At 39.3% G+C, this 13,403-nt stretch overlaps 1 protein-coding gene and 1 non-coding gene across 3 annotated transcripts; one reads left to right on the forward strand and one right to left on the reverse strand.

Moving 5' to 3' along the window:
* Positions 1-1,767: 1,767 nt before the first annotated feature.
* LOC130695115 (uncharacterized) lies at positions 1,768-7,316 on the reverse strand. 2 transcript variants are annotated; one of them, XM_057518244.2, is made up of 10 exons: positions 6,828-7,316; positions 6,037-6,173; positions 5,795-5,873; positions 5,352-5,519; positions 4,763-4,948; positions 4,500-4,574; positions 3,620-3,727; positions 3,457-3,545; positions 3,218-3,386; positions 1,768-2,375 (listed from the first exon to the last, which is right to left on the reverse strand). In XM_057518244.2, exons 1-10 carry the CDS (start codon positions 6,945-6,947, stop codon positions 2,283-2,285), a joined length of 1,224 nt encoding a protein of 407 aa, XP_057374227.1. In that variant the 5' UTR covers positions 6,948-7,316; the 3' UTR covers positions 1,768-2,282. The 2 variants fall into 2 exon arrangements, with proteins under 2 accessions (XP_057374227.1, XP_057374228.1); XM_057518245.2 differs by lacking the exon at positions 4,500-4,574 and having other exon boundaries at positions 6,828-7,314.
* Positions 7,317-13,276: 5,960 nt separating this feature from the next.
* LOC130695684 (U5 spliceosomal RNA) lies at positions 13,277-13,398 on the forward strand. The gene has a single exon (XR_009002456.1). It is a non-coding gene; the product is annotated as a U5 spliceosomal RNA (small nuclear RNA).
* Positions 13,399-13,403: the final 5 nt, after the last annotated feature.

The following is a 13,403-nucleotide window of genomic DNA, read 5'->3' on the forward strand; positions in this document are numbered from 1 at the left end:
AACACTAGATCTTGTGCAAAGGACACGGATAGGTTGTTGATGCACAGACGTAATTCGATCATCGTTATATTTATATTTTCGATCTTCTAATGAGAATAAAATCACGGTGACGTGGGATCCACGGTAAATATTTTGAGAATGATATGCCAGTCGATAATTTTCTGACTATAAACGGTTGTCACGAACGCTCTCGTTGAAATGTGTTTACCTCGAGAGGCTCGATTTCATGTTGCCATTAGTTAAGGGCCACGATGGACCTTTTAATTACAAAAGAAAATTTAATTAAACAACCAAACCGACGTAGAGATGAATGGAAATTTTGCATTTTCACGGAAACGGAGCAATCTTGAACTGTTGTTCCTCTCTTGTTTTGATTTTAAATTTGCATAGGCGTATGTTTCAATAATCAGAATGCTCTCGTTCACGATGAGAAATGATTTTAACTGGGTTTCACAACCCAATAGAATCAAATGAGCAAATCAACCTTCAGCATGATAAAAACAGTCTGTTGATAAAAATGAACTTTCACGGCAAAATCTTCTCGATAGATGGACGATTTATTTTTGTTCAAAATCTAGTCCTCGTTTTCGCGTTTGAATGGGAGTATAATTATCGTTGGTTTCATGACTCAAATTTTAAATTCTCGTGAACTTATTATGCATTAGCTCTATTTTCATAAAGAGACTAAATCCATTGACAAACGTGCGTCGGTGTATGTGCGTAACTCGTGTTCCAACTTTCATATATAATGAAAAATTTCCAGGGAAACTCGATTCCCCCCTGACATTATCTAACTCTCGATCCCAGAGACCGGAAGCGTTATTTTATACATATGCACAACAACTTGCAGAGATAGAGAGATAAGAGTTTTCTCTTGGCGAAGACGAGGAAAGATTTCGTTCAATTTGGCCGTTTCTGTGCCCACTTGCATAACGTGAAACCCACGCCCCAGCCGCATTTATACTGATCTGTCTAAAGCGGACATAAATCATGATGTGATACAGTTCAACTGTTTCCTACCTGTCCGCCTTTCCTTTAAGCTTTAGCCAAACTTGAAATGCTATGCCTTAAAAAGTCCACAGGACAATGGCTTTTGTTCCATTTTTCACCTGATTCGGCTATGCAAAAACTAAAACCGTTCACTCTGCCCTTGAAAACTTAACGATACCAAAGCTTAAACTTTTCTTTTTCTTCTTGGAAATTAGAAAAAAGATTTGATTACGTAACTCGTCAAAACTTGTTGTCTCACTTATTCTGCCTTGTATAATGTGTAGATGTAAGAGTTTCACGATTTCATCAAATGTAATCTCTCCAACGCAGAAATGAGTACAGTTACAGTAAAAAGAAATCAAAGAATCAGGATTGATGACGAGGAGAAAAAGGAAAAATAAAAAGGAGAAACGAAATTTTTGTGGAGGGCGGATAAAGGGATGCATTGAACACATAATTTTTTTTTTAAATCTTCCCCAGCACCTTTAAAAAACTCATATAGCGTTTGAGTGCTCAAGGCAATAAACTCTAAATCTTTATACTACAGCGTAGCATTTAAATGAAGGGAGTAAACATGAGACAGTGAAAGACTAAAAAAAAAAAAAATAAAAAAAAAATAAGCATTAGTATATTTTATTTAAAGCTCGATGCCAAGAGGTCTTAATCTCTTGATTTAAACTTAGTGGAAAACGTAAACGCAGGATTCCGGAAAATCCCTTCGTTTGTGATGATACCCAAATTGCCTTTGACTAATAACTTTCTTACGCGAACCCAATCAAAGCCACTAACCGTATCTTTTTACAGTGATAAGAGAAATGATACAAATATAGGTTGAATGAATAACAATATAATAAAAGACTTTTCTGTTGTTTCCTACTGGCACAAAATATTGCGACAGGTGAATGAATTTCATTAATTGATTATTTGTTAATTAGTTAGAATGATCTTGCTGTCGTGTAACGAGTGATAGAAGAAAAGGGTGGGCAGTGGGTGGCCACAAGGTGAAAGGTTTTCTTTTTTTTTTAGGTTTTTTCTGGTTGTTCTTATTACATATACTGCAGATAATTATGAGAAGCGGCAAGATACACATGACTTTCATTAATAGAAGTTTTCTTTTTTGATCAAAAATGAAAAACGCGATGCTCCTCGTCATCGTCCGTCATCAATCATCATCCATGTCGTCGAATTGAAATTTTTGGGGAGACGTTAGCACCAATGTTTTAAAATTAAACTCTCTCCAATTTCGTATGTAGGTGCGTGTTACACGTTTAATTCTGCATCCTTACGTCCTTTTAAAAATCCGTCTCGCCCAGCACATCAGCCATCAATCGTTTAAAGCTGTAGCTTTGCTGGATCTTTTCTTTCTCCAAGCCCATCACATTGACCTGAATGAAACCGTATTAATAAAAAAATAAAAAAATCAATCACATAAAAGAAAACAATTGCATAGCAACGTAACCGTATTAGTAAAGCACGGAATGCACAATAGAAAATTCCGCCGGATACAGTGAGTTGGTTGCCAAGTAACCGATTTTGTTCCAAGCGCGTTCGTACTCGCATGCGACGCTTCCTATTTCCCTTTCGTAAAATGTTTACCACGCAGTCGCATTTCCCAGGTTTTAAATGGCGTATGAAATAAGGACAACGTTAAAGTATTAACTCCTCGAGATTGCATGGACCTCAAAGTGTTAGCTTTCGCTTGCATTCGCTATCTGTTTAATGTGAGCTCACAGTCAGATGTTCTATATTCATTGAATGTTACATAAATGCCAAGAAGAGCCGACAGAGGACGTTAATGAGAGAAAATACTGTATCGCGATTTAACTTTTTTTTTTTCGAATCGCTTTTAAATAAACGAATACGTTTTGTACAACTCCCGAGAAAAAGCTGTTGATTCTTGTATGCGTAATAGCATCAAGAGCTCGAAGGTGCGGATGTCAAGCGCCAGCAGATGTTCCATAATAGAACACGGCCAAATGGCGGGCCTTTCCTAAACTTATATTCTACAAAGAACGACAGTTTTAACGGGTAAGGAGACGACTCACGCTTGTTCGTGAAAATGGACTTTTTGCTGAATAAAACCGACACCTTAACGGAATAACGGAAAGGTCGTTTCTCTTACGGTGCGCAAAGTTTTTGAGCTACTTCATTATTTCGTTCCACGTGCGGTGATTGAGTGCGCCACGGGGAGGGTGGCGGTAGAATGCGCAATTTTCTTAAATGTTACCTTGAAGTGAGGATTGGAAGCGACCGTTTTGACGGGAGCAGCCGGTCGAACTTCTTTAAGTCCGCGACTGTCACGAACGGCTGATGCCTTGTTGTTCTTCTCGTTCTCTTCCATCAACGCGCGTAATGTTTCTGAATTCTTCATATCCAATTTACGAGCAGGATTGGGCCTGTTTTCAGAAATTCGGCGCAATAAAATTTAATGCAATGAATTAAAACCAATTGGCCATCAAGGCTTACGGGATGATTCCGGTCTGTTGGGCCAGTACCTCCTGGACATTCTCATTCGAGTAAAGGCCTAGAGGTGAATTAAACTGCTTATGCACCAACTGTTTAAAAAAGAAGCGGAAGTCATTACAAATTACACTAAAAAAAAATTTAATTCATTGATCTCGGGACTCACTTCTTGTTTAGGTGGGGCATCACCAGCTTCGTGAATCACGGCAGTCTGGCCGGCCGGTTCGTTAACAGCAGCCATTTTCCTCTGTACCATGGCGGCAGCAGCCTCCAACTGAGTTTTTAATTCGATCAGAATCGAATGGTCAAAACGATTGTTATCAAATGAAAACAAAGAAGAAATTGGATAAGTTTCATTGTTGAGTACATAGCAGTTACTTTACGTAGCTACGGTAGCTATGTATACATGGAACGACGATGGGTGTGTCTATATACACCCACCGGTGAGATTCAACATTCAAAATTAAATACCCTGCAGTTAAGGCAGATCCTAAATGCATAAGCTTTATTGATCTATAGGATTACGGCATACGCACAGCATTCGGTTAGAAAGCCAAACAGAAGGAATTGCACTTAAAAATACATAAGTGATACATTACAGTAGCATATACTTACTCATTTGTTATAGCTTGTCTTTTATTAGGTCTACAGTATGTGTTATTTTTTTCGTTTGTGTATACTAACAACACTACGAACATATTATTTCTATTGCGGTGTGAACCCTATGAGACGCAATCAACTTTGTCTAACCGAATTTCGTTAAGCATGTTTCGATATTACGTCATGACATATGCGCGAATTGAAGGCTGGAATGAAATCTAATACGCCTAGAAGCTTGGCATATAACACGAATGTCGTATAGCAACAGCAATGTGCCATTTTCGAGTTTCCTTCATCTGTAAATAAATTTCTGAATCCATTAAGAATCGTGTTAATTCGATATTGGCAATAACGAGCTTCCTAATAAATTGTTTGCTTGCTCTGATTATACTGATGCAGTGTTTTTCAATGTGTATACTAGCAAATGTGTACAGTGTTGTATGTACCTGATGTTCGTTATCCACACGCCAGCCTTTGGTCGGTTCAAACACCTTTTCAAATATCGCCTTATATTCCTGATCCTAATTTGTTTTATACGTGTACATATTTTTGTCTTATCAGTATTTTCAAAATAAAATACATGTATAGAAAGAGCAGGCCTCTTATATGATTAGCAAAAGGTAAAAGAAGTCATAGCCAGCATACAATAGAAATTTAAATATATATATACTATGCATAGTGAGATTAAATTTTTAATGAGGTGGCTGACCTTTTGCTTGAGGACGGCGTCGTTAGAGGACGAATGGGCGCTGGATTGCGACTGAAACGGAGCTCCGGGAGTGTTCCACAGCATAGCATTCTGTTGCGTTTGCAGTGCCAAATAGCTCTGCGTCGCAGTGGCATTGTCACGTCCAGCTTTCGCACCAGGCAGTACCAGCGGGGTCGTCCTGTACGGCTATTAATGTTTAACTCACTTTCATTAACTGCTTTTGACAATTTTCAAACACTTTGCTTTTTATTTTTTTGTTGTTGTTGTAAAACTCTTTGTTTCTTTTTCTGGGAAACAAAGAAAAGTAATGGAGCTTTTACATCGATTAATCACACACTTCCGTTTGAAATTAAAGTTTTCTAAATGATAGAGCCAATTGTCACGACACAAAAATCGTCTCTGCCATTTGATAGTTACCACTAGGCTACTACTTTCCCGGACGGCAATCAGCGGAGAAAATAGAAATGGTATAATTTGCTCTAGAGACGAATTGTGTAGGAGTCGGAAGAGATCTGACAACGGGAATGAGAAGCTCGCGAGCCCTAATGTTTCAGGCGGGATTGTTTAATTGACACGTGTGCTATTTTACCTGGTGCGTGACGACGATTCTTTCGCGGTCGCGATCCATCTCTTCTACTTGTTTGTTGAATTCGTTGATTGCTGAACTTGGGAACACAGTGACGGGAAGATTTTCAACAGGACTTAGCATAATCTCGGAAATTTTCCGAGTATTTGAAACTCCCGGTAGAGTCGGCGCCTGTAAAATGTCAACACTTGAGAAACATTTTGTTCCCTCCTCCCCTTAACAACAAATTGAACGGAGCAATCCAGAAATCATTTATCCGAGTTATCAATTTTTTAGTCAATGATTTTCAAAGATGTGAGGAAAAGACATGAGCAGGTGGCATGCAAATCATTCCAAGAGTCAAACAGAAACATTCAGAAAAAACTGTAATATAATAAGCATTTATTTTTAATTTTTGGGGAGATGTAATTTTTAAATGATAAAAGGACGAGCTCATTGAAACCTACTTTTTGACTAACGGCGGCTGGTTCAACAACGGGAGCCGAAGCGACCGGGCGTGGCTGTTGCGCAAGAGGCAGGCCAGCTCTACAGGTGCGCATCACCATTTGTTGTTTGTTTAATAACCCCCAATTTTAACGTCATTTGAAGCGAAAATTTCGGTGGGAATAATGATATTTTTAAAAATAGGTAAAAATGTAGTGCACAAAAAAAAAATTAATTCAAAATTGTTGTTTTTCGTTAAATCTACCGGTGAACGCAGACGTTGATTGTAGTGCCGGCATTCTTAATCATTTCAGCAGCTTCACGATGAGTCATCATGGAGCAAGGATGACCGTTGATTTTCGTCAAAACATCACCCCGGCGCAGTTCGCTACCCACAGCCACCTGATCACACGGACCAACGTCAGTAACAATCATCTTAACACGATCATCTAATCTCTTAACAATGCCCTCCGATACGAAAAGAATTTTTTAACTTGGGGAATTTGGTGAGAGTCATTAATATAAAATGTTTATATACAGTGGCATATGGTGCTCATGTTTTTCAACATTCTCTACTATAGAGACAGAACCCTCCCGATATAACCTGGTCAAATAGGAAATTTGGCCAGCAACGTGAACATTTGACCAACAACAAAACAAAACAAATTGTGAAAAAGAAAAAACGAGGTCAGTGGAACACAAGTGTACGCGCCGAACTATTGGGTAGGCGGGCTTTCACCCAGAAAACGAATATTTAATTTTAGGCCCGAGCTTCGGTGCCAAAAGAAGAGAGAACCACGCATCGACACTCGACAAAAGACTTTTCCACATTTTGGCGAGGAAGTTGCGACTGCAGAAACTCAAATGTGCCCCACCACCCAACCGTGTTTATTATATTCTGGCAAAATAGGCAATCCCCAAATCCAGCCTGGCATTCCGTCTATTTGATTTTAACCATTAGGTCTACCTGTTAACGATGTGTTTACATAACTAGTTTTTTAAATTATAGACAATGAAATCGAATGATACTAGGCAAAATTGGCAATATAATTTCACCCTTTTGATGATGAAAGCCTCTCGGATATCGGTGCCTCCTCGGAGACGGAAGCCGAATGGTTCCTTGCATCCATCGCGTTGCAGGGTCACGCTCAACTCGCCGACACTCATGACGGCCATTAATTGAATGAAAGCTCTCGAAGATCGCTGCTGAGAGTGAGTGAACAACGAAAAGAAAAGGACGACGTGAAGGCACGCCACGAAACAAAATCACGATTTGGGTTTTCAAAAGAGAAATCGGATCGGAGACAATTAAAAAAAAAAGAAAGACGACCGAAACTTGAGAGAAGATGTTCAAGTGTTTTCTTTTTCAATCAATGGAAAATGAAGCACTGATTCTGTTGTTTTCGTTCGCAAGAGAACAGCGACCGTGTGGGCGTCCACGACTCGCAATAATAGTCGACTGAACAGGCGGAAAGTCCGCACTCCGGTTACTGGATGCTTCTATATCTCGTCCGTCTAGAACCGGCTGAAGCCTTTTTTGTGTGTGTGTGTGTGTGTGTGTCTTCCTTTTCTATATACTGATGCTGCTGACGGAAATCTTTTGATTTTCTTGGCACCAGCCTTGTGCCAAAATAAAAACAAAACAACGTACGACACAATTCTTTCGGATGCCAGACGAACGTACTGGACGCACGTAAGAAAAAAAAACGAAAACGGGACGCGTAGCGTCGTCAAACATTTTTTAAAAGAAATGCAAAAAAAAACTCCAAGGGCAAACAGTAGCTACTTAAATGTCCGAAACAAAAAGGTGCAGAGAAGAGCGGCGAACTGTTTTGCAAAAGGTCGACGTACTAAAATTTTCAATGCGCGCAAATAAAAATAGACAACGACGTGTTTAGCGTCATTTCACATTGTTTCTGCTCTTTTTTTTTCTCCTTTCTCTTCTTTCTATACGTTCCAGCTTCTACGCAGTTGATTACGCGAACATTTTTGAAGAATACGTGATGCCGGTTGTCATTAGCGCGCATTCAGGAAGCGTTCGAAATTCGCGGTCGTTAAGAACGAAACGAGGACAAAAGGAAGAAAACAAAATGAGACGTATATACAAAAGACAAGGGAATGAAAAATAAGAGGGTCCTAAAATAGGTGAGCTCTTTATCCGGATGGCCAGCGCAAAGGTCCGGCCACAAACGCAGGAAAAAAAGAAAAACGGAAATTTCAGAGGGAGGAAACACGCGTGTCGGTTTGGCCATGTCCGATGCTGTTTGTCTGGCAGCCATTTCAAAACGAGAGGGAAACAGCGTGACACTTAGGCTGAGGAAGAAAAAAGAAATTTCGGGTTCATCAAACCGAAAAGAGGACCTTCCATTAGCATAAGTCAGACATCCCTTTAAACTCGTTTTGAGTTTCTGGCTGGACAGCCAAGAAAAGAATACTGACTCCACGTGAAATGGAATCGCGTCTGCTGCAGTTCGGTTATGCCTGAAAAAGTTAATTTCCTTTTCTCTTTCTTTACGTTCCGATCTGAGCTATTTATTCGTCATCGATGAATCAAACATTGTGATTCCTTTATTTTAGCAGCCGACATGAGTCCATTAAACCCCGAAAGAAGAGGGTCACCACATGCCATTAGAATGACTGGTGCACGAGAAATGTTGTTGATTGCATTCCAAAGTGGTCGACTCAGTTTCCTATAATTAAATGCATCCCCCTCACGCTGTTGTTCTCGTGAACAATCTAGAGAAATCGGATAATGCCGTTCTTGTACGCTGACTAGTCTCTTTTCACATTGCGCAGTTTTCTTCTCGAATATTCTGTCGCGCTCTGCTGCCACATTGGTGTTGATGCCTGGCTTGTGATGTAACCACGGCGCAGAATATTCCGCCATCGCAGGTTTCCATCTTATTCCAAAATGTCGCCTGTCCGATGGCACAGCGACAATTCACTGTGCCAGTGGGATTTAAAACAAAAAAAAAAATGTTCCTTATCGTCATCGATCATCATCTTATGAATGAGGCAACAAGCAGAATAAAATAATGATAAAAAAATCAACTGTTCGGATGGCGGAGGAAGAAAAGAAAAAAAAATAATAAGTCAATGCTAAGAATCCGCATACGTGATGCTTTGTGCGCTTGCGTTTTACATTTCCGGAATAATTTTGCTTTGTTTTTCTTTCCCCATCCGGGAAATAGGTCACGCATCAGGGCAGTGACGTCCCGCGTGATATGGCGCGTGCCCTTTTTTTATATATATATTTTTTTGCTTTGGCTGGTATGGAGCGTAGCGGGACAGTCGGCAACGTTGCGCTCTAATAAGAATTGGCACACGTTGCAGCGGGAGAAACATCGCAGCTAAAAACGCGGAAATAAGAATGCGAGTTTCTGTAAGGCGAGGTAACGGCCATCTTTGACCCGCCGACTGTCTAATTATAGAACGGGAGGAAAAGATGTTCGCGTGGGTGTTCGTTTGGGAAAAGCTTGGGCTAAAAAAAATTGGGGAAATAGATATTGCGCATTTAATAATTATTTTCTAATGGCCCAATCTTCTGTCAGGTATTTCACTAGGCCTTTACCTATCATTAGATTTGCTAAATATCTTCCTGAATAATTTTGGTTTCGTTAACAAATAAATAAAAAATAATAATGTTGGATGAACCGGTGTGCAATACTACTAATAAAGGTGACATTTTCTATCTGAAATAGCACAAACGACGCCACAACAGTTCACAATGTAAAGCAGGGGATAAAAGTTGGGTCACTCACTAGCATGGACAACTTATTTGAAAATAAAAGTACTGAATACCACACAGGGAGAGAGAATGGTCTAGACACGATACAATTTTCCTGTTATCGTGTTGGAAGTATCGAATGGATTTGGTTAGAATTTACGTACCAGTAACGATGACGATACAGCATCGGGTTCATCGTCCCTCCCCTGATTGCGAGGTACTCGCCAAAATGGCGGTCGACTCATTTTTTTTCTTCTTTTCAAAGTTTATAAATACACAGCGCGACCTCTCTGTTTCTTCACAGATAGATAGGCTACACTATCCGGCAATCGTGAGTGATGCTGAAAGATTTGTTTGAATGGATTTCTCGCAGCCAATGAGATGAAGAGGTAATAAAAAGGTAAGTGGAGGACTTTTTTTTGGAGATGAATGTGAAATACGTGGGAGGAATTATGTCCAAGGCCAGCAACATGAAACAGGAACAATTAATTAGCGAAATTATTACATTTTCAAATTTTAATTTGTTGTTTTTAATAGAAATATTGATTAATTGTTTATCAATCAGCTTGTGATTTGCATATCTTTTAAACGAATTAGCCTCTAAACTATTGCATACGTGTGAACTAAACTGTTATATAATGAGCTCATTCATTTGATGTACTGTATAGATGAAAAGGGTTAAGATTCGAGCGCCATTTTTTTTTTCAAATAAGAAACAAGACAAGTTTCATGAGAACGTCTTTGAAATAGAACATATCAAAGAACATTTCAAGCATAATCCAGTTATGATATGTTAAGAATCTTGGCTTATATATCACAAATGTAGTAAAGATTTTTTTTTTTTTTCAGTTGAGGACTTACTCGTGAAGGGGAATGACGAGACGCCTTGTTGGATGGATGATGTAATCGATCGACGTGAAAAATAATTGAGTGAAACGAAACAAAAAGATGATCGAGAGACTTGCGACACGCTGACTCGATGCACGCTCCCGCCTCGAAGACTTGGCCACTGAATAATATCGACGCCGCAATAACTAAAACTGGCGTTCCTGCTGCTCTGCAGGCTGATTTCCAAGCCGGCTTATGCTGTTGCTGGCGACCGCTCCTCCCCTCCCTTCAACTCGTCCAAACATAGGCTTCCGCTTCTTTCTCTCTCTTTCACGCAGACTTGGGTCTTGGCTTATCCCGATTGCTTGTATTAACGAGTCCTGTTTTACTTTTGGATTTTTTTTCTCCTGTTTTTTTTTTTTTTTATCTTATTTCTTTTTTGTATTTTTGAAGGCTATCGTGTCTTATATAGCACCTTGCTTATATATATATATACAGCAGTCACTCTCTCTCTAGGAGCCCACGCTTATTTTTAAACTCATCCCGTGCGCCCACTCTCTTCTGGCGCCTAGTATAGCAGCAGCAACAACATCTTCTCCTGTCGGGTTTGAGAGTCTCATCAGTATCACAACAGGACAGCCACACATGCCCCGGTGTCATTTTGTACACAACATAGTTCATATAGGCGTTTTTTTTTTTAGGGGTGGGGCTGTATGATAATAATGTCTCGTCTAGTTTACATTGAATGCATCTTCGGCGTGTATTTATATTAGCTGTAAGATTTTGTCTCCGGTATCCCAACAAGCGATGAAATGCCAGCCCACACACATGAATCCTCAGAGCTGTAGGGCTATGTACGATAAAGTTGCTAAACTATGTAATGTAATGTTATCAGAAGTTTTGTTTTAATTAATCCACGTAGTTTAGTATGATGCGTTCTTTGTATAGGCACACACGTAAGAGGAATTTTTTTTCAAAGGTTTCTTTGGGTAAGAATCGAGACTATATAGACATACGGCTAAAAATGCCCCTGTATGTAATGGTTAAATGTACTGTAGACTTGCAGATATTACGGAATTGCTTTTTTTTTGTTCTCGATTTTCCCCTCCAAGACCAAGATGTTTATTATCTTCTTTTGTTTATTTCAATGGTAAAATACCAAACAAATTCGAGGAAATGAAGATTTATTTTGTCGACTTCTGTTGCATCAGCTAATAGGACTCATAAACTCTAATCCTTAAAATGCCCAAAAGATGTATGTTTGCATTCTTAGGAATCCAGGACTATATGTTTTGTAAAAAAAAAAAAAACTTGGGAAATTGAGCCAATGAGGAATTCCTGTTACTGGCTGGAATCAAAATGAAAAATACGTTCCTCTTGCATTTCAACTATGTCGAAAAAGCCAACTATGTCACGTAATTAAAAAATCAAAGTGTCGTTTGTTTGCTTTGTCCTTCGTTTTTCTTCATTATCTTGCGGTATCAACGCGGGCACACAATTTTTTTTGTCCGCAAACCTTAAGTCAATCCGTCAGGTAAATAAAATCGCCTCAAAGTGATCCACATTACGAGACCGTGGAGGCATAATCAAGACGGTAAAATTCTGCAATACGTTCACGGTCTGCGCGATGCCGCTCTTGAAATAAAACAACGTTTTGTTTCAATTTCGGCACCAGCTTTTTTCTGTATGCTTAAATTAAGCTTGTTACTTTCTTAAGTAAGATTTTGCCAATCCCATTTCACTCTGCTGGTTTTTTAAAATGCTACAGGCATTTGGAATGCTAAATAACGAGAATTTTTTTTTGTATGTAATCAAAGTTGAACGCGATTAACAGCCCCTAATCAGTCTGGGCAATATACCAGAGCAATTACGTGATTTCCCGACATCTTTGTCCTTCACTTTCCTGAAATTATTTAAAAGTCAAATATTGATTTCCATAGATGTAGCAATCGTTAGAGACGTAGATGATACGCGATTGCATCTGTCAATGATCGATAGATCCCATTGTTCCCGCTTATACCAGTGCCGGCTGTTGCATGTTAGAAGTGTGTTGATGCTCTAAGAGTCTCATGGCGCTGTCATCGTATGTCCGGAATTGACAGTGTTCTCCAGTTGGAAGCTCTTCTAGTTGTGGCACCCTGAAAACATCGTTCCTAACGACGCCAACTGGCTAAACCTGAAAGATGAAAAAGTTTAGGCTCTGCAGCATCTCGAGAACAGGCTCATCAACCTTTCTCTACTAGGTATTTTTGTTGTAAACGTCGCTTTCATTAAATACAACACACATCTGTTTGAGTACGACGTTTGAGGCTGAATGAAGTTGTCTGGTTTCATCAAACAACGAAAACGACTGCAAATTGTGAATGAGAAATTGATGAATCCTTTAATCCGTGTTGGACATACTAGTCCAAAAGAATCTCTTAAAATTAGTTCCTGTACAATGCAAAAGTAAATGTTCTGCCTGTTTGTTCAGACGTTCGTGCCACAGCAGTCAAAGGTACCATCATTCGATGGGGAAAATTCGTTAACAGATCAAAAAATTTTACATGTTGCAGTTGTAGTACATAAGTTATTGAATGGCGTCACAGCGTTCACATACGTCCGCAGGCGTAATTCATCGGTTTTCCACACTCAGGTAGATATCGAAAATGGCACCGAAACAACCGTAACAATCGATTAATCAAACCGAGCAGACGCAGTTGGCTCGTTTCGTGCTATTTTTGTTTCAACCAGTAACAGGTAGATTTTCGCAATCATAACTGCCAATTTTTTTTCGTATGGAAAAATTTTAAATGAACTATTATAAACTTGAATACATCCAACAAATTTTTTCATAGCTTTTAGAAATGAAAGATTATTAAAAGGGTATCAGGTTCGTAATGGTTAACCACTTTGCTATACTAGGTTTGATGTGATACATGTATAATAACTCCTAGAAAGCTAATCAAACGTACTCTCGTTTCCGATCAACCCCTCGGATAAATCTTTCGCCTTTTACTAAAGATTTCCGTGGTCGGGAACAATTGATGAGTCTATGACTCAATTTTTGAATGGTGTCTTCTTACGAAGGCACGTGA

Source organism: Daphnia carinata, chromosome 4 (assembly GCF_022539665.2).
Source record: "Daphnia carinata strain CSIRO-1 chromosome 4, CSIRO_AGI_Dcar_HiC_V3, whole genome shotgun sequence".
Classification (NCBI taxonomy): Eukaryota; Metazoa; Arthropoda; class Branchiopoda; order Diplostraca; family Daphniidae; genus Daphnia; species Daphnia carinata.